The sequence below is a fragment of the Rattus norvegicus genome, chromosome 1 (genome assembly GCF_021556685.1).
Source record: "Rattus norvegicus strain SHRSP/BbbUtx chromosome 1, alternate assembly SHRSP_T2T, whole genome shotgun sequence".
In the NCBI taxonomy this organism is placed as follows: Eukaryota; Metazoa; Chordata; class Mammalia; order Rodentia; family Muridae; genus Rattus; species Rattus norvegicus.
Window position 1 is genome coordinate 75,954,137 of NC_141534.1, and position 22,504 is coordinate 75,976,640.

Here is a 22,504-nt window from a genome sequence, read left to right on the forward strand (position 1 = left end):
GGGACTGTCAGGTCAGGGAGGCTGGAAGTGGGTTGGTTGTGGAGAAGGAACACCCTCATAGAAGACAGGGGCGAGGAGAGGGGATAGGGGGCTTGGGGAATCCAGGAAAGGGAATAAAATTTGAAATGTAAATTTAAAAAATATCTCTAAAATTAAGAGATTTTAAGTATGTTTCATTGCTATAGGAAGGGCTATTGGCCAGGAGATGTCTCAATTTCTTTAAGAATTCAGTAGTTTAGAGGCTACTCACTCTTCATTGGATGCCTCTCTAGTAGACACATACTACCATTGCTAAATAAAGTGGTATTTTTAAGAACCACAGGAAAATGGTAGAGAATGGTTGTGCTCCGATACAAAAAATTTTCAAAGAGATAATGCGGGAGAGATTAAATAAGGCATATATGTGTATATGTAATACTCAAAAAGACATTGATAGTTAAACATTCTAAGTGTTTTTTTCAAAAACAAAGATCATTTGTTGGAAGTCAGAGAAACCTGGAGCCAATGACACAAACAGACTTCTGTAAATTTTCTCATGAATCCAACCTCATAATTTCTAGCACGTTATGAACGATACCAGGTCTATTTTCAAGAATCCTGAAATTTTAACACATGTCTGTTATGAGATATTCAACACTTCAGTGTCTTTTTAAATTAGCCACTAGAAATGTTTCATAAATGATTTTGTCTCTCATACCCAGCACAGTCATTACTACTGCAGGTGAAATGAAAATTGCAGTTCTTAAAGGGAGTGAGCACACAGTCATAGACCTATATCTCAGCCTTGAGTTACTCTTATAATGATCCTCATTAATTAGTCTGGATCTGCCCAATGAACATAACATCCTGTAGGCATAAGAAGCGAAGTGAGTATGTTGCATTTCAGCATGCGCTGTAGAACCAAAAAAGAAAAAGCCTGCTAGGGTGCTGGTATCTAGTGATGGGAATCTGGGGTAGGAACAGATCCACAAAACAGACAGAGAAGACACAAGAATGATTTCATAGCTAATATTGTTGTGAAAATAGATAAGCATACCTTACCTCATGCCTATCCCTGCTGGTTACTCCAATAATTTACATCCTTGACTGAAGGTAATTGTGCTTAACACACAGAAAGGAAGTTCATCTGTGGAGATGTTGAATAACTGTGATAATAATCTATCTGATAATTCATCCTACCAAAAAGATATGTAGATTGTCTTTGGAATATGATTGTTATAGTTGAACTTAACAGAGTTTCACCTTCATAAGTAACACATCAACGGAAAAATAAGAAGCACACAATACTGGACAATATAGGATATAAAACTGTTACTGGTGTAAAAGGTATTCCTATATAACCCTATACTTATCAGTTATAGATGTAATGAAAATATGGCATAATTCCTGTGGTGTTATAAACATGGGGCCCATCCTGTACTTATAAAATTAAACTTGTAGAAAGGAAAATTTCTTTGTTGTGGCACTTAGTGCAGTATCAGAGGTTTATTGGTGCTTGCATTTGCCTATAAAATAAACCTTTATTTCACCATAAGAAGTTATTTTTAAAGATTTGGGTTTTTTCTATTTTATTTTGTTTGCATAATGTTCTGACTGAATTTACATATGTGCAGCATGAAAATATAGTTCCTGCTGAGGATAGAAGAGAGTGTCAGCATCCATCGTAAATAGATGTACAGACCGATATGAGCTTCTTTGTGGATTCTAGGAACCAATTTGTGTCCTCTTCAAAAGCAGCAAATGTACCTTACCTCTGAGTCAACCTTCTAGTTCCCCCAAGTGAAAACTTTTTACAGCCAAAATCAGACAATAAATATCAACAAAGTGAACAGAATTTTAAGTTGGTACACAAACCACATTTAACCAAGTTAACAATTTTTAAGACCTTCCTTTATCAACTCTGACAGAAAGGGTTTTTGGATTTAAATAGTCAATCACACATGTTTCTACTTCTGGTCTTGACAGTGGAAATTAATCTACCATCAGTATCAGAGAGCTATTAAAATCAAAGAAAATGTCAAACTTAATACTAGTGACTCACAAATTATGCTCAGTGATTTCCATTTCTAAGCATAATTAATACAAATTACATTTCATTCTTTATAATATTCAGGATATATGAGGAGAGCATACAGAAGAAACAATAGAAAACCACCATGAAGTATAACCTGTAATCCACAGAAAAAGGATGACCTGAGACTGAATATAGAGATGGAAACTTCTTATTGGCTCAGTGCAGGATTCTGTGAAAATTAGTGAAGACTCTCTATCTGAGCTGAGTATATTGGGGAGCCTTCTGAGGAAGAAGGAAAGGTGTCATTAAAAATCTCACTCATGTGGTCTCAGAAAATTTGTTGGATGTGATCAATGTAAGAGCATTGGAGGCAGATAAATTAAACAATGTAAATTATATCTCCCCTTTAAGATAAAGAGGAGAGTAGTCAACAGTAAATGAATAACCATGACTGACTGATTCTTCTCAGTTACTAGAGACATGTTATTACTGGCTGGTATTTCAGTTAATGTAAAGGACTTAAAGATTAAAGAAAGAGGTCAGGTGTGATTGAGGAAACTGGACATAGGAGAAGGAGTTTTTGCTCTCTAGTATACTAAGTAGAATAAAATAGTATTAATATTTAATAAATAAATCTTGGGGCATGGCCCTTACCAACATCAATGGTTTGTTTCCAAATGAAACACACACATACAGCCTTTATATTTTAATATGCCTTATGTAACCCAATAACTGGACTGCTGTCTAGCCTCCATGTTGCTAAATCTACTACGTCCCATTGCTAAATCCAAGTTACTACTTACTAAATCCTGTGTTCTGTTTGGCTGCTCTAGACCAAGTTGGGCAGCCTTCTGGACCATGCTCTCATAACTCCTCCACAGGGCTGCTATGTGTCTGTGTCCTGTACTTTTTTCCATCATGGCATCGCTCCTCTCCTCCACACTCTCCTGACATCCGTACCTCCTTCTCCTCCTGCTTTCAGACCCAAGCCCAGGAATTCTAAAGTCCCACATCTGTCTGTCCTCCTCAGTTATTGACTGCTGACATCTTCATTTATCAATCACAGCCAACAGGGGGTAGGTTCCCAGATGCTGTATGCAAAGCTTCTCATACAGTGTTTTGGGGGACACAAATTAACATTAAAATTCAAGCAACTACAGGATAGAACTTGAACTCACTATTAAGGGAGGCAAAATATCAGTGGGATTTCAGTACTGGTATAGGTCTTTAGGCTCTATGTTGATCTATGGAGCTGTAAATAACCCTATGGAATCACAGGTTAAGACTAAAACATCATTTGTATGAACCCTGAAGCTGACTGATATGTAAGTGCACTGAATTGTTGTCAGAAGAAAAATACAAGCATGTTCCTTATTTAAGTTTTTAGTGCTCAATCAGATGATCATTAATGTAGTAAATATAGCATCATTTAGAATAAAAGATCAAATGAAAAGCCAACATCCTTTGAGGCTGTATACATCTCTACCTACCAGGGGCTATACTTACTGAGAGGCCATGCACATTTCCCGAAAGATGAATCCAGGTGACCTACCCCACCACATCTCTGAATATGGAAAATATTACAATTATTAACAGGATAGTCTAACTGAAATGATGTGGTGGATTGTGATCCTCCTTGAATTACTATGACTAAGAACTATTTTGTACCATGTATTTTAGTATGGGTATCACCTACATTCATTGTAGTGAAGTAAGAAGAAATGTTAAAGAAAAGAAACAGTGCCCAATATCCAGCAGAGTGCTACATCTCTCCTATGTTGAGATCTCTGAGATAACTCTGCTTAATTCTGGAAATTTGTGTTTGTCCTCCAAACCATTGGATTCTGAAGATGAAAGGGCAGTTTGAGAACGCTAGTCATTTCTACTAATATCCAGAATTCTCCTTTGTAAATATTCACTTTTTATTTTTTCAATAGTTAAATGTGTAATGGCAAATACAATTTAAAGAGTGACTGGCTTATTTTTCAATTATGTATACAACAATGTGTCATTTAAATTCTACAGACTTTTTAAAAACCCTTTAAAAACCAACCTAAACCCAAACTCATTTCCTTTTTTCCTTTCTTCCTTCCTTTCTGTTTCCTCCCTTACTTCCTTCCTTCTTTTCTTTCATTTGTGACATTTTTTCAACTAATGACACAAAAATCATAACCACATATTTCATGGGAACTTACAAGTGAAGCACAACTTGGAACACAGTAATTAATGTAAAGATCATTCTATAAAATTCTCAAAAGTTCCCTTTAACTGGATAAGTAAGTAACTAACAGCAGATCTCTGCACGCGTTGTTGAAGGGAACAGACCTATTGAACACTTCAATGACACTTCAATGATTAGAACACATTTTCACTGTACAGAGCTTTATTAGATGGAGTCCTACATCTGTATCTGTTGTATATTTGAAATTTTTTGTTAGTCTATATGATTGTGTGAATGTATTATTTTCTTCCTCAGCACTGGTATTTGTAAATCTCTTTAAAAAAAATCAAAACTTGTCTACAGTTAGGAAAATTCTTCTCAGTAAATCCTCAGAATGTGAGACAAAGGGGAAAAAACATCTTGGCATAAGTTTTTTATCACTTGCAGCTATTTACTACATAAAAATCATTTCAAGACAGATTCTTAAATTTTTAAAATTTATTTATTGGTTTTTTTACTCCTTACTAAAGAAAAGTTATAAAAAAAGAACTCCTTTTAAGAAAAATGACATCTGGAATTGTGACATATAATATTTCTGATCCAGAAGCTCAGACAGCATTACTTTAGCTGGTGGTGTTTGAGATGCCCTGCAATCTTAGAACACTGAACTCACAAATGTCTTTTGACTTTGAATGTGTTGACTTAGCTGCTTTTGTTTGCCCTCAGGGTCAAGTTTTCCTTTTTCCATGAATGGCTTTTCTCACTCTTTTGCCTTTTTTGTTAATTAAAAATCTCTCGTGAAGTGATTTGTTTTTCTAGTAAATAGCTGTGAGTGATACAAAATATATTCCAAGATGTTTTTCCCCTCTATTTTGCATTCTGGGGAGTTACTCACAAGTATTTTCCTAACTGTAGACAAGTTTTGATTTTTTTAAAGAGATTTACAAATATCAGGGCTGAGGAAGAAAATAATACCACCAATCAAAGAATATATATGGAGGAATCTGTGGCTCTAGCTATACATCTAGCAAAGGATTGCTTTACCTAGCATTAAGGGTAGGGGAGGCCCTTGGTCCTGTGGAGACTTGCCACATCATAGGGAAATGTTAGGGCGGTAAGGTGGGAGTGGATGCTCGCTCATAGATACATCAGGTAAGGGGACTGGGATGAAGCATGTGCAGAGGGGAAATGAGGAAGGGAGATAACATTTGAAATGTAAATAAATAAAATAACCAATAAAAAATAAAATAAATTTTTAAAAGTAATTCAAAGAGAAACACTGGGAAGCGACTTGACTGAAACACTTATTTATGTTTGAAATAAATACTCGAAAGACATTTTAATCAATAAATTTTTAAATCGTTTTTAAAATAACTACATTTATTTGTGTTGGAAGAAGTCAAAGAAGCCTGGGTCTAATGAGACAGAGAGTTCTCTAACTTTTTCATGGCCTGACTCCAAAATTTCTAGAATCTTCCACGGAATATTTCATGAACCTTTAGAAATGATAAAAACTCAATGTCTGTTCAAATTACCTTGTCTCTGTGGAGATATTCACAAAACAAAACAAAACGAAACAAAATACTCCTAAATATCTTCATTAATTAGTAACTGGAAACAAAAGTCATTAATGAGTTTTACCCCCCAAAGCCAGCATTATTGATCCCACTGCAGGTGAAATGAAAATTGCACTTCTGGAAAGACGTGAGGTGACAGAGTCAAAGATCTCTCCCTCAGGCTTAAGTTGACTTTCCTACAGTGGTTATTTATATTCTGGATCAGCCCAGTGAAACCATTATCCTTCAGAGGCAAGAAGCCAGGTGAGTACTTTGTGTTTTAGTATAAACAGCAGAGCCAGCAGAGAAGAGAAACCTATGTACAATTTCATGTTCATGTCTGGTGAGGGTAATTTTGGGTTGAAACATATCTGTAGGAAAGGAAGGGAAGGCACAAGAATAATTCTATCGCAAAGATGTTAGCAAAAATATAGGCACACCTAACTTGTGTTACTTATTCCAACTGAGGTTGACTTGATATCATAAGGTTAATGCAATCCGTTTGTGAAAGTGTTGAAGTACTTTGCTAATAAGTCAATATTATAATTCACCTTACTTTGCATGATGGGAAGACTATCTCTGCAGTGGGATTGTCATGGTTGAACTTACTATAGTTTCACATCTGTAGTAAACATTCAAATAAAAATATAAGAAGTACACAACCCTGGAAGAATTAAGATATGCATCTCTTTCTGCAGTAAAAGGTATTCTTATGTAACCTACATTAATGAGTTAAAGAGGCAGTGACTGAGACTATCTTGAGGCACCAGTGGTCTAATTGAAATTTCACTTTTAAATGTGAGAGGGTAAGACAGAAGTGAAGTTATAGTATAACAGGCAATGAAACCCAGGAAAACGTCTGGAATTATCTCTCCAGGTTTTATCATACTCTAATGTTAAGTTCAACGTGCTGACATGCCTTCTCTCACTGTTTCCTCATTGTTAATAATGGAACACAGCGCTTTGAGCATGGCAGGCCATGACTCTATTCATCAGCTACATTTGTTTCCACACTTAGTTCTTTATTTAGTTTGCATAGCGTTAATGTTTTTACATTCAAATTTGTTTCTATGCATCTTTTCTATGTAGGTTTGTTATAAATATTATAATAGTTCCATCTATAAAAGGAGAAGTAAATATATATGCAACATGAAAGGAAATATTTTAGGTACAATTTCTTCTCATGCTATTTAAATATTTTAGGATTTCATGTTGCCGTTTGAACAGAGTATGGGGTGAGTAATTCATCAGTGGTTGCCACTTTAGCTTTTATCTCAGCAATAACAATGCATATTTCCACTGCCATCATAAATATCTGTCTATCTTGTGTTTGTGCATTCAAAACAGTGGAGAGTGATGGGACAGCTGTCATGTCAGATAACACTTAGAACACTTTATTTTACTAAAATCTCAAAAGCTTTATTTGCACTTGATATTTCCGTATGAAATAAACCTATATTTCCAAATAAAAGTTATTTTTTAAATATTTATTTGACTTTTTATTGGTTTATGTGCATGAATATTTTGCCTCCATGATTTCGTGTGTGTGTGTGTGTGTGTGTGTGTGTGTGTGTGTGTGCGTGTGTGTGTGCGCGCACACGTGCATATGCTTGACACTGAAGTAATGTTGAGGTCAGAATGTGCGTCAGAAGCCCCTCAAACTAAGATTAGAGGCAGTTGTGAGATACCATGTGGGTGCTGAAAACCAAATCTAGGTTCTTTCCAACACAATCAAATGTTTCTTATAACTGAGCCTCTCTCTTTATTACCCTCAAGAAAAAGTTCATACTACAAAAAGAAAACAACAAAATACCGAAAATGTGGAGCAAATATTGTATGGGGAACACAAACTGCATAAAAAAATACAGGGTATTTGAGAATGCATTTCATGTTTTTGTGATCACAGATTGTGGTGTTTGTGTTCATGATAAAATATCCATGTTAAAGATCTTCGAGTATCCCCTCTAAAGTGAAGAGCTTTGTGTTTAAAGAATCACTTCCCCATTGTGTTCCTCAGTTCTCATCTTGATAGTCAAACCTACAGTCTAAATCAGAGAATTATAAAAATAAAAGAAGGTGACAAACTGATAGGATATCACTGACTCATAAATTGTTACTGCTTTTGTCTATTTACACATATAATTAATAAAAAATGACATCTCCAATTCATTATAAGATTCAGGATGCAGGAAACAAGAGCACAGGAGAAACAATAGAAAGCTAAGATGAAGTCAAATGTGTAATCAATAGAAAAGAAAAGATCTAAAGCTTAGTTTGGAAATGTCTTCATTATCATAACTCATCAGAGAATTTTATGAATTTGAAGAACATTCTGTTTCTGAGCTGCCTATATCAAGGAGTCTTCAGGACAAGATAAAAAGGTGTTTAGCATAACCTGGATCATAGTGTCACTGAAAATGTGTCCAATATGATCACTTTGAGAGCTTTGAAGCACAAAACTTGAAGTATGCAGCCTACCATCTTTCCTTAAGACAAAGATCCATATATTAGTCCATATAAGAAACAGGTTCCTGATAGACTGGCTTTTATAAGTTATCAAGGATATGTTGTTATTTTTGGCTGATGTATCAATGAATATATGTGACTGAAAGATCACAGGAGATGATCAGGCATGATAGAATGATTTGGACACATGAGAGGCAGCTTTTGTTTTCTAGTTCAGATTGGCACAAGACTGTGTTCACCCTTGACTTAAGAAAGGAATCAACCTGCATGGTAGTAGCACATACCATCAATCCCAGAATTCTGCAGGCAGAGACATTCAGCTCTCTGAGTTCAAAACTAGCCTGCTTTACAAACAGCTTTCATAGCAGTCAGAATTACACAAACAAACCCTGTCTTGAAAAAAAAGAAAGAAAGAAAAAATGAAGAAAATTAGTAAGAAATGAAGGAGAAAGAAAAGAAAGAAGGAAGAGAGAAAAAAGAGAAAGAGAAGAAGGGACGAATCAAGAGAGGGTGGGAGAAAGCCAGGCAGGGAGGAAAGAAAAGAAGTCAAAGCAGAGGACTTCATTGGTATTGGACTTTTGGAGCTATGCCAAAACATGATACCATGATCATGTTCTGGTAAGAAAGGCTGCAGGACTTGAATTACACAGATTGGTATGCACATAATATGAATAAATAAACAAATCTATTTAATAATTATATTTGCCAATTTACATTTAAGTTAAAAAACAGCAAAATAAAACAGTGAATATTTGCGAGAGACAATAAGATTTCAGTGGACGTGACAAGTATGACCATTCTATACCTTCTTATGCACAATATTATTTCTGTGAAGCCAAAGAGCCTTTTCCAGAATTGAGCAGATTGACCTCACATATCTGAACATAAAAGAGGCATTGAACTGTGTGGATGGTTGTCAGTGCTACTCTTTTCAAACTATGTCTTCTTTCTTAATGAAACTGAATGCAGGTGGATACATAAATACTTAAATCACAACAAAGAGACACAAATACTCTAGGTCATTCTCATTCAAGGAGTCTCAAAGGTCACAGCATTTCTTTAGTTGAAGCATCTTGTCAATAACTTGTAATTGTTTCCCATATTCACAGATGTTATAGGGCAAGTCCCCTGGCCTTATCTTCATGGGAATGTGCATGGCCTCTCAGTAAGCACAAGCCCAGGTAGGCAGAGCTTCATAAAACTTTGAGGGATAATGTTTTTTTCATGTGACTCCTGTTTGTCATTTTGTGTCCTAAATGATGTCATATTTATTACTTGGATGATAGTCTGATTGAGCACTAAAAGCATAGATAAAGAACATGTTTGAGTTTTTTTTTTTCTGACATTTCAGTGAACTCACACCTCAGTCCACCTCAGAACTCCCAAATATATGATGACGTTTGTTTGCATCATGGTCTCACACTGTAATTCCAAAAGGGTTATTTATGTACAGACACCAGTGCTATTTAACAACCAATTTAACTCAAACTAATTTCTTCCTTCCTTCTTTCCTCATTTTCTTTCTTCTTTTTTGCACCCTGCCTCTCTCCCCTCCTCCTCCTCTGTTTTCACATGTATGTTTTTGACTAATGCAATAAAAATTACAACCTTATATTTCAGAAAACTTTCAAAAGTGAAGCAAACTTGAAACATAACAGAATCAAAACAATAGTATAAGATTACCAATGTTCCCTTTAATTAACCAAAATCAGATCTCTACTGTATACCTGAAGGGAAAAGAGCTCTTGGTAAACATTTCAGAGATTAGATCACATTTTCCTTGTGCGGGGCTTTTATACATGAAGTCCTGCTCTCATTAACTATTGTACATTTTGATGTTTTTATTACTTTACATCATGAATGTATTCTTGTCCTCAGTCCTAGTATTTGAAAATCTTTTTTTAAAAAATGATCTAAAATTGTTTACAGTTAGGAAAACACTTGTGAATAACTTCCCTGTTGCCAGATAGAAGAAAAAGATCCAATGTGGAATACATGTTTTATCATTCAGTGACATTTGCTAGAGTAAGACCATTTTTGAGGCATAATTTTTATTACTGCTTACTATGGAATTCTTTCTGAGAGGACTCTGATTTTGAGAAATGAGAAGTGGTACTATAATGGTCTGTAAAATGTCTGTGATCAATATCCTCAGAGTCCACCATTGTAGGTGATAGTCTCCGTTATGGTCTGTCAATCTTAGAACACTGTTCATTACAGTCTTTTGACTTTGAGTGTATTGTCTGTATTGTCTTATCTGCCTTTGCTTGCACTCAGGGTCATATTTTCCTGTGTCCAAACACAAAACAATGAATCTTGCTTTTTCTTTTTACTTTCTTTTTCTTTTTTTCCTTAATTTTTCTTTCCTGTAATCTTTGCTTTCTTCAATGAGATTTCCTAATTTTTCTTAGAATTTCTGGGCACTTTAAACACATAATTTTTCTGATCTTTGTGGGTCACTCTTGCTCAATTAGGAAGATTTTCTTTCATCACTCTTTGTTCCATTCTTCCATCTTCTCCATAGTGACTGTTGCCTGCAGAGAACTTTGGAATGTGCACATTCTTTTTATTCCTGTAACCCCACCCTTTTCTTTTCAAAACTATGTCATCAATTGTATTTTCCTGCATGTCTCATCTTGGCCAGAGTTTCCAGCTTCTCATGATTTCCTGAGAAATTTCACAACCTTTTCCATCAAGATTTTTGTAGGACTTCTAGAACTGAGTTTGAACTTATAGATCTTCTTCCTAAGTTGCTTTGCCACTTGCAGAGGATGGAAATATAAATGATTCTGCTCAATGTTTGGTGCCAAATGCTATTCAAACTCTTCTTCCTGAAGGCTATGAACAATGTTGAGGTCCTCCAGCACAACAAAATCTCCATATACTTCCTTCAAGCTGTGAACCCATCAGTGCTCACTCTGAAAATGGCAGTTGCATGGCTTCAAGGCATGGTGACCTTGGTGCATGCCCATCTGTCTGTCCAGCAGCAGCTCCAGCAGCAATGGCAGGAAATATTTCAGTGCCCAGATTGGTATGTAAAATTCTACTTTTATAGGGATTAATCATGGGCTGCCATGAGCTTCTATGGGTACTCTGCAAGGTAAAACTCCCATGATTGTTACTGGATCCTGTCAAAAATGAAATTTGTTTGTGTAGGTATTTTTAATATTGAGATTACTAGAACCCAGTGGCATTACCATCTAATATGCTAATGTGCCTGTTGGTGTCCTTGCTCACTTTTATTTGGGCATCCATGCTGAGTCTTCTTGTGTGTAGATACTCTGAAATATCTAGAAGATTTCGTCTCACAGCAGATTTCTGTTTCTCTGCCTCTTAGAATCTTTCTGCCTTGACAATCTCAAGGTTCCCTGAGCCTTGAGTACAGGAAATGCATCATAATTGGATCAACTGCAGTTTACCACAACACAATCACATGTTTTCTGCTATTTGATCAGTTGCAGATTTTGTTGGTTTGGTTTGTTTTCTTTTGGTTTGGTTTGGTTTGGTTTGGTTTGGTTTGGTTTGGTTTGGTTTGGTTTTGTAAAGTCTCCTAATGAAAGGGTTAGAAAAGAGGTAGCTCATTTTCAGGCTAAATTAAAGATGGCCCCAGGTGAGAAAAAATTGAGAAATCTTTACCCTCTAGACCAGAGGAATATTTTGATTTGTATTACAAATATCCCATTACTTATCTTTTAACTATAGATGAAATGCATATTATAAATTGTTATTTCATGGTATATAGTAACAATTGATGTTTTCTATTGCTTTGCTTTGTGACTAGAAAATATATTCTGGAAATCTTACATTATATTTGCTTGTATAGGGCTGTCACATTTCATTATTTCTCACAGTTCAACAACACATCACACGAAATGGTGTACTTTGAATGAAACTAGATACCTTCCCCTCCATAAATATCTGCATTATCTGGAACTGAGCAATCTCAGTGTAAGATATATGGAAAATAACTCTTCTTGTCAAAATTTTTGGGATAAATTTTATATGGTGTATTCAGTCCATGAACACCTGACATTAGGGGATCATTTGTTTCAGTCTTTCCGTAGCTCCACGGAATAAAGGCTTCCTCCTTCACCAAAGGCCACAAACACGTGTCATTATTCATTGGACCAGAGAATTATCGTTGGCAATATTCTAAAAAAAAGTGTGTCAAATCACAGCATGGGCTTCTGGAATCTGACAATCAAAATCATTTTCCTGTCACAAACTACAATTGGAATTCTAGGAAACTTCTTTCTTATGTTCTACTACCTAATCCTTTACTACAGACAAGGCACATTAAAACCCACAGATTTGATTCTTATGCACATAATGGCAGCCAATGCTGTAATCATTCTCTCTTCAGGAGTGCCCAGCACAATGTCAGCTTTCAGACGGAAGCCATTCTTGAATGATTTTGCATGCGAGCTCTTATTGTATATTCAAGCATTTGGCAGGAGTGTGTCCATTGGTGCCACCTGCCTTCTGAGTGTTTTCCGGGTCATGAAAATCAGCCCCAGGGAATCGTGTTTGACAGATCATAAAATGAGAACAGCCAACTACATTTGTTGCTCCACTTCTCTCCTCTGGGTTTTGTATATGTTGATACATTCCATTTTCTTTATGTACACATTTATCAAGAGGAATAGCAAAAATATGACAAAAGAACTAGAATTTGCATTCTGCTCCGTTGTAAGGCAAGATGATATCATTGAATCACTCTATGCTGCACTGGTGATGTGCCCTGAAGTCCTCTTTTCTATGCTCATCACTTGGTCCAGTACATCCATGATTGTCATTCTGTACCGACACAAGCAGAGGGTTCAACACATTCACAGGTCTCATGGTTCCAGCAGAAATTCTCCTGAGTTCAGAGCCACTCAAAATATCCTGGCCCTGGTGTCTGCCTTTTTGGCTTTTTATACTCTCTCTTCAATCTTAAGAGGCTGCATTATTTTTTCACATAATCACTATTTGTGGCTGGTGAACATCACTCCCATTGCTTCTCTGTTTTTTCCCTCTTTTGCACCCTTTGTTTTTATAAGTCATTACTCCATTGTGTCCAGATTCTGTTTGGTCTCGACATTAAATAAAAACCTCTTACTATTATTTTAAATATATAAATAATATGTTCTCTGTGTATGTTCTTACTACTCATTTTGGTCAACATGTGAATTGATGCTTATGATTGCTATCCTGTTCTTTCTACTTGACTGTGTCTATGCTTGTGCCAAGTTGTCTTTATCACTACGGCTCTGTGGAAAAATTTGAGGCCATGTATTTGTGTTCTTTAGCTTTGTTTTTATTTCTTAAAATTGCCTCTTATTTATGGTCTTTTTGGCTACATATTAATTGTTGTAGTTTTCATTTCAACATGTATGTTATGACAGCAGAATTATGATAGGAATTTCATTAAAAATATAGGTTAAATGTTTGGGAAAAATTCCTGTGATTTAAAATAGATTTTTTCCTCACACAAAATATCTTAATTCTGTTTTCCCTGCTCTCTAGTCCTTTCAGTTCCTCCTAATCCCCTGCCTCCCATCTGGATATATTCACTTTCTGTCTCTCATTAGGAAACAATCAGTTTTCTAAAGGATTGTTTTAAAAGGTAATATAAAGCAAGAGATAACACATTGGTGTTGGACCAGATGAACAAACAGAAGTAAATGAGCTCACAAGAATGCATAAAAATTAGAGCTCTGTTAGCTTTGACACTCAGAAATCCCCCCGAAACGCTAGACTGGAAGGTATAATATATATGCTGAGGACCTGAAGCAGACTTTTGCAGGCCCTATGCATAGTGACTCTCTGAGAATCCATATGAGCTTCGATATTTGGGTTCTTTCACCCCATGATTCATATTCTTTACACTCCCTTCCATAGGGTTCCATGGGCCCTGAGAGGAGGCATTTAAAACAGACATGCCATTTAGCTCTGAATATTCCAGGGCCTCACATTCTCTGCCTAATGTCTGGCTGTGTGTCTCTGTAGTTTTTCCATCTGTTGATGGAGAAAGTGCCTCTGATAATAGCCCATCAAGGCACTGGTCTATGAGTATAACAAAATGTCTTTAGAATTCAATGTATTGCTACTTTATTTTCAAACTAGTATCATTTTTGTTTACCTGAGATCTCTGAACTATCTTGTCTGATATGAGTTTCATCTTGTGGAATGACCCTTATGTCAAATCAGGTACTAATGGTTACAACCAAAAGCTTTCTGCCATCATTACCATTGTGTATTTTGAAGACAGGACAGCATTGTAGAACAAAGAATTTCTGGCTACCCTGTTGTTCATTTTTCTCTTTTGATAGCCTTCCTTTACCAAAGATGCTAAAGCATAGGGATGAAAGCTTTCTGTAGGTACCAGCTCAAATTCTCTAAGAGATATGGAGGCACTTTTTTTTTCAGCAATGACCACCTTGCCATAAACTTATAAAGAGGAATGTATATTTTTATGTAGGTTGTCTGGGGATTCCAATCAGACCACTTTGGCTAACAACCCAATCCCAGTATGGGAAGGCTCATGGCTCATTTGGTGACAAGAAATGGCCAGTTGTGACTCAGTCTCTAGTATTATTTGGGGATTTCAGTTAGAATTCACTTCTACTATAGGAGATTTCCATACTGCCCCTCAAATGGTCCTCAATTTCAGCTGTCTCTGACCCTGTATTGCTCCATTGCATCCCTCAACATTCATCTCCTCTTGATTCCTCTGTTCCAGTCGCCCACTTCATTCATAACTATCTATTGTATTTCTCTATACTAATAAGTCTATCTGGATGCCCTAATCCCTTACTTTATATTAACTTAGAATTCTGTGGGTTGTATGTAGATTATTTTCCTTGTCTTAAACGTTAATATCCACATATAAATGAATACATGCCATATTTCTATTTCAACATCTGGATTATTTCACACAGGATGATTTTTTTTATCCATTTGTCTACAAATTTCATGGGTTTGTTGTTGCTGTTGTTGTTGTTGTTGTTGTTGTTGTTGTTGTTGTTGTTATTTTGTACTCCATTGTGTAAATGTACCACTTTCTTTATTCATTCTTCTGTTGAGGAACCTCTAACTTGGTTCCAATCGCTTGCTATTATGAAGAAAACAGCAATGAACATTGTGGAGGAAGTATCTCTATAGTAGCCATTTATTGGGATAAAACTCAAAAGTGGTAAAGCTGCTTCTTGGGGTAGATGGAGTCCCATCTTCGTGAGTGGATTCTGTTTGTAATTACACCAGCAATTGATGATTATCCCCTTTAATAGACATCTGCATCAGTATTAACTTTCTCAGAATGATCATCAGAGCCATCAATGGAGTGTTAAACAGCCACATCATACTGCACTATCTGTTTACACATCTGTCATGTCCCATTACAATATTAATCAATCTGCAAACATACACTGTTCTAGTGAGGCCCTGTATTTAGATAATTCATTTTAGTACATTTCAAAGAAGCTCCTTATCAGATTGAGACTTTAGATTCCCACAGGTCTATATCAACCCATTTAAAATAAAATGATTCAATTTCAAGGTCCCCAATATCTCAATAAATTACCTTATAACATATAATTAAAGTCTCATCACAATACCAACTACACAGCCTCAACTTCATCATTTAAATTATGGATAAAGCTCTGGTATAAACCACTCCAGAGCACAGTTCATATTCATCTGCGAACTTTAAGAAATAGGAAACCAATCATGTATTCTCAAATAAAGAGATGGTCCATTCCATAGTTATATGCATATTGTTTCTAAAGAAGAGAAAATCTAAGGGACTAAAAGAAATGCCCAATCCCTTGTTATATGTTGCAGCATCTTACTGAGCTTATACCCAAAAGATGCTCCAGCATATAACAAGAACATATGTTCCACTATGCTTATAGCAGCCTTATTTATAATAGCCAGAAGCTGGACACAACTCAGATGCCCCTCAATAGAAGAATCGATACAGAAAATGTGGCATATTTACACAATGGAGTACTACTCAGTTATTAAAAATGATGACTTCATGAAATTCACAGGCAAATGGATGGAAATAGAAAATATCATCTTGAGTGAAGTAAACCAGACACAAAAACGCACAATGCCCATGATACAACCCACAGACCATATGGAGCTTAGGAAGAAGGAAGACCAAGGTGTAGATGCTTCAGTCCTGCATAGAGTGGGGAGCAAGATGATTAAGGAGGTAGAGGGAGGGGGAAACTGGGAGAGAGAAGAAGAGGAAAAATGGAGGATAGGTCAGGTACTGAAAGGCACAGGAGAGAAGTACAAGAGGGTCAGGAAATAAAATAGCTATATCTAACAGTAGTGATGGGGAACTGTAGGTAGCCACTGGAGGGTCCCTAATGCCAGGGAAGCAAGAGGCACATAGGATCCAACAGGAATGACTTTAGCCAAAATGCACAGCGATGGGGACATAGAAGCTCAAAAGACTACTACCAGCAGATACACACTGCTCCTAGTCGAAGGGTTGGTCTACCCCCCATTTCAAAGTTTTAACCAAGAAATATTCCTATCCAAAAAAAAGACAGGGACAAAAAAAAGCAGACACTTAAGGAAGGGCCATCAGGGGATTGCCCCACCCAGGGATCTATCCTATCTGCAGACACCAAACCCACACACTAGCCAAGATATACTTGCTAACGGGATCCTGGTGTGACTGTCCCTGGGAGGTTCTGCCAGCACCTGACCAGTGCAGATGCAGATGCTTGGTTCCACCATCAGACTGTGCTCAATGACCCTGGTGGGGAAGCTGGCAGAAGTAGGGGAATGTAGAGGGATTGCAACCCCATAGAAAGAACAATGTCGGTTGGATTGACCACACAGTGCTCCCAGGGACTAGACCACCAACCAAGGAGTGTACAGGCATGGTTTCAGGGCTCCAGATATATTTGTAGCAGAGAATGGTCTTAACTGACATCAGTGGGAGGGGAGGCTGTTGGTCCTGTGGAGGTCTGATGCACCAGTATGTTGAATGCTGGAGCGGGGTGGGTTGGGGAGCACCCTCATAGAGGCAAACGGAAAGGGGAAGAGGGCAGATGTGGGATGAGAGGGTTCTGGAGGGGTAACCAAGAAGGACAATATCATTTGAGATGTAAATGAATGGAATGATTAACTAAATAAATAATAAAGAAACAAATAAAAAGTGTCCAATCCCAAGAAAATCTGAAATTTCAACAAGTTGGGCAAACTCAACAAGATATCAGAGTCTGGCATTATCTGTGGCTAGGCGTCTGAGAACTGGGCTACCATTTACTCAGCAAAACTTCAATTGTCAAAATTATCAAAAGTTTGCAGCTTAGGCCTGTTAGCCTGTATGTTAAGGGTAAAATGTTAAGAGCTTGTAAAGTCTTTGTTCTGGTCAATTTTTGTCACCTTGACACAAACTAGAGTCACCTAGGACTAGGGGACCTAAATCCTGGAATTTCCTCCTTCAGATTAGCCTGTGGGCCTGTTTACAAAGCATTTCTTTTAACTGATGTTTGATGTGGGAGGGTATGGTCCACCATGGCCAGTGCCACCCATGGGTAAGTGGATCTGGGTTGTATAAGAAAGCAGGCTGAGCAAGCAACAGGAAACAGATTTGCAAGCAGATTTCCCCCTTTGGCTTCTAATTCAGTTCCTGCCTCCAGAATCTTGCTTGAGTTTCACCTTTGGATTCTCATGATGATGATCTCTAACCTGGGTGCCATATAAACCTTTTCCTTCCTCAAGGTACTTTTGGTTATGGCACTTATTACAGCAATGGAAAGCAAATTAGGACTCCCTTCAAATTTATATGCATTGTTCTTTTCGATACAAGCTGATGGTGCCTTTACAATGTTTACCCAGGATTTAAGTCCTTAATGGATTCACACCTTTTTCCAGATATGTCTGAGGAGTTCCTCTCAACTTCCTAAATGCTGTCTGGTTATATTAAGGGAAGCCTGTATCACAATCTCTTTAAAGACTTTGTGTGATAGACTGCTCTGACTTTGTAATCTTGATATTAGCACACGCTGTTTCATCATACTGTAAGCTACTACTTCAGAACCTACTTTCTGACAACAAGCGCCTTATTATCACCATGCTTATCACCCTGTACAAAGCTTATGTCCAAGTGGATCAAGGACCTCCACATCAAACCAGACACACTCAAACTAATAGAAGAAAAATTAGGGAAGCATCTGGAACACATGGGCACTGGAAAAAATTTCCTAAACAAAACACCAATGGCTTACGCTCTAAGATCAAGAACCGACAAATGGGATCTCATAAAACTGCAAAGCTTCTGTAAGGCAAAGTCACTGTGGTTAGGACAAAACGGCAACCAACAGATTGGGAAAAGATCTTTACCAATCCTACAACAGATAGAGGCCTTATATCCAAAATATACAAAGAACTCAAGAAGTTAGACTGCAGGGAAACAAATAACCCTATTAAAAAATGGGGTTCAGAGCTAAACAAAGAATTCACAGCTGAGGAATGCCGAATGGCTGAGAAACACCTAAAGAAATGTTCAACATCTTTAGTCATAAGGGAAATGCAAATCAAAACAACCCTGAGATTTCACCTCACACCAGTCAGAATGGCTAAGATCAAAAACTCAGGTGACAGCAGATGCTGGCGAGGATGTGGAGAAAGAGGAACACTCCTCCATTGTTGGTGGGATTGCAGACTGGTACAACCATTCTGGAAATCAGTCTGGAGGTTCCTCAGAAAATTGGACATTGAACTGCCTGAGGATCCAGCTATACCTCTCTTAGGTATATACCCAAAAGATGCCCCAACATATAAAAAAGACACATGCTCCACTATGTTCATCGCAGCCTTATTTATAATAGCCAGAAAGTGGAAAGAACCCAGATGCCCTTCAACAGAGGAATGGATACAGAAAATGTGGTACATCTACACAATGGAATATTACTCAGCTATCAAAAACAACGAGTTTATGAAATTCGTAGGCAAATGGTTGGAACTGGAAAATATCATCCTGAGTGAGCTAACCCAATCACAGAAAGACATACATGGTATGCACTCATTGATAAGTGGCTATTAGCCCAAATGCTTGAATTACCCTAGATCCCTAGAACAAACGAAACTCAAGATGGATGATCAAAATGTGAATGCTTCACTCCTTCTTTAAATGAGGAAAAAGAATACCCTTGGCAGGGAAGGGAGAGGCAAAGATTAAAACAGAGACTGAAGGAACACCCATTCAGACCCTGCCCCACATGTGGCCCATACATAAACTGCCACCCAATTAGACAAGATGGATGAAGCAAAGAAGTGCAGACCGACAGGAGCCGGATGTAGATCGCTCCTGAAAGACACAGCCAGAATACAGCAAATACAGAGGCGAATGCCAGCAGCAAACCACTGAACTGAGAATAGGTCCCCCGTTGAAGGAATCAGAGAAAGAACTGGAAGAGCTTGAAGGGGCTCGAGACCCCAAAAGTACAACAATGTCAAGCAACTAGAGCTTCCAGGGACTAAGCCACTACCTAAAGGCTATACATGGACTGACCCTGGACTCTGACCCCATAGGTAGCAATGAATATCCTAGTAAGAGCACCAGTGGAAGGGGAAGCCCTGGGTCCTGCTAAGACTGAACCCCCAGTGAACTAGACTATGGGGGGAGGGCGGCAATGGGGGGAGGGTTGGGAGGGGAACACCCATAAGGAAGGGGAGGGAGGAGGAGGATGTTTGCCCGGAAACCGGGAAAGGGAATAACACTTGAAATGTATATAAGAAATACTCAAGTTAATAGAAAAAAAAAGCAAAAAAAAAATGAATGTTAAAAAAGTCATTACTATGATTTGAAAAACTACCATTCAATAGAGTGCTTCACAAGAAAATATTTTTCTATTTTTGATTAGCATAGTGTTAGAAGACTACAAAGATATCAAAAGTAAGACCTGTTTTAATCATTTTTTAAAAATTAACCTTGGTTTCAATTGATTATTAACTGATATTTCCTGGGACACAGGTCTCTGTTAAAGTAAATAAAATAGTACTATAGAAATGATTCTTAGATATAGTTATATTATTTTTAAAACTAATTTCCTTATATTATTTATATGAGTTTTTTGTCTGCCTGTATGTATATCTGGTACCCACAAAAGTCAAAAAAGTATACCCAATTTCTATAGCCATTGTTTCAGATAGTTATGAGCTTCTTTGTAGGTTCTTGTGCCTAAATGTCCCCTACAAGAACAAGTAACTTGGGGTTGGGGATTTAGCTCAGTGGTAGAGCGCTTGCCTAGGAAGCGCAAGGCCCTGGGTTCGATCCCCAGCTCTGAAAAAAGAACCAAAAAAAAAAAGAACAAGTAACTTTAATGACTGACTGAGATATCCCTCCAGCTCATCCTTCTGCATTCTTGAGTTCTTAGTAAAATCTTAGTATCAAAATTTTCAAATTGATATGTATGTAATTTTTGTAGATTGATATGTGTGTAAACTACTATGTATGTAAATGAGAATATCTGAAAGCAAAATCACTCTATTAAAACAGAAAGATTGGCTCTGAATAAAAACAAATTTCCAAAGCTCAGAAAATTACAAAATTCATAAATTCCCTGTGAAAGCTTTTATAAACAGTAAACAATTGCTAGTTAGAGGAGACTCTCTATGTGAGCTGCCTGCAAGCTGTGCCAGGACCTACAATGATGAAACTGAAGCTTTTGTCAGGCATCACCCATGATGGGATGGATCTTGGCCATGCAGCTGCATTTCAGTCAACTGTGCTCCTCTAACCTATCACCTAGTTCCTACAATAATTTCAGGAAACTCACTGGTTCACAAGCTATACTTCTGAGTATTTTCCATTCTACCTCTAACATGCTGTTCCTTCCCCAAAACATGTGTTAGTCTCTATTCTACTTCAAACACATTTTTAAACTTTCACAGGAGATAGAAATTGTCTTTTCAGATGAGCTCATTTCAGTTAATCACCTTTACTTCTACTACGTTGCTGCACATTTCACGATACCATTCGTCATTATGAATAGTCTGTGTTGAATATGTTTGTATATAATCAGTTCATCAGATGAGAAACATCAGCATTGCATACATGTGTGTGTATGTATAGCTATCTCAGTGGTCTCCTTAGATTCCAGAGTGCCAAGGGCTGGATCATGTGGCTGATACATAGATAGATAGATACATAGATAGATAGATAGGTAGATAGGTAGATAGATAGATAGATAGATAGATAGATAGATAGATAGATAGATAGAGATATATTTTTTCTCAAGAGACAAAAACTGAACACAACCACCAGCGCTCCCCATACCAAGCAAACAAAATAACACTCCCCAAAAAACAAACAAAACACAGAATACTGTAACCAAATAAACACACACGAACACCTCTGTGGAACCCATTGTATGTTGGATACTACTATTGAACATGAGACCTGTCGTGGAGTGGCTGATATAACCAGTGTCACTATATTGGAAAAATTGAGTTTTCCTCTTCTAGCAGGTTTAAGTGACAGTTCAGTAGTTAATATATATCCTAGTGACTAGGTTTTTATTAATTCATTTTTCATTGTTTCATTTGTTTATTTGAATAATAATGAAATAAAATATAGTAAGATTTTAAAAACTAATAAGTCCTTTCTCCAGTGTATACTTTCGTATTAAATGAGGAAAATTGTTTCTCATGGAGACTGTGTGCACTCACTTATATAATTTTATATCTATGTGATCACTTCAGAGTCTACTGAGGTAGGACTTTTATCCAAAGGGTCTTGTGCATTTACTGCATTCACAAAGGCTTTCACAAGCACAAACTCTTTGTTATTATATATTGTCATAGTTCTTCCAAAGAAATTACACCTGATGTAAGGCTTAAAAGGGGAGGGCCAATCACAGTTTACAGAGGTATGGGGTGTTTGTTGGCATGTTCCAGGCTGTTTTTGCTGGGTTCTTTTTTTTTAAGCTTTATTTCATGTATGTGGATACACTGTCACTGTCTTCAGACACACCAGAAGAGGGCATCACATGCCTATTACAGATGGTTGTGAGCGACCTTATGGTTGCTGGGATTTGAACTCTGGACTCTGGAAGAGCAGTCAGTGCTCTTAACCACTGCGCCATCTCTACAGCTCCACAATCCTCCCAACCCTACTCCACCTTAATCCGTTCTAACCCCACAACACTAGGTAGGAGCAGAACCTTAGAGCAGAATGGGTTGGAGACCTCTTTCAGCCAACAAATAAAATACTTCCTGTTAATTAGGGTGCTTAGGTTCCTTCGGGAAAGTCCAATCTTCCACTTCAAGATATCTCCAACTTCTTTGGTCAAACAG

General features: G+C 37.2%; 1 protein-coding gene across 1 annotated transcript; it reads left to right on the forward strand.

Annotated features, from left to right (window-relative positions):
* Positions 1-12,376: 12,376 nt before the first annotated feature.
* Positions 12,377-13,309, forward strand: Vom1r28 (vomeronasal 1 receptor 28). Its single transcript, XM_087602979.1, has one exon. The coding sequence runs from the start codon at positions 12,377-12,379 to the stop codon at positions 13,307-13,309; it is 933 nt and encodes a 310-aa protein (XP_087459105.1).
* The last annotated feature ends 9,195 nt before the right edge of the window (positions 13,310-22,504 follow it).

What these genes read in the sequence shown, in the direction of transcription:
- Vom1r28 (XM_087602979.1), top strand. Translation starts at nt 12,377, where the DNA reads ATGGGCTTCTGGAATCTGACAATCAAAATCATTTTCCTGTCACAAACT.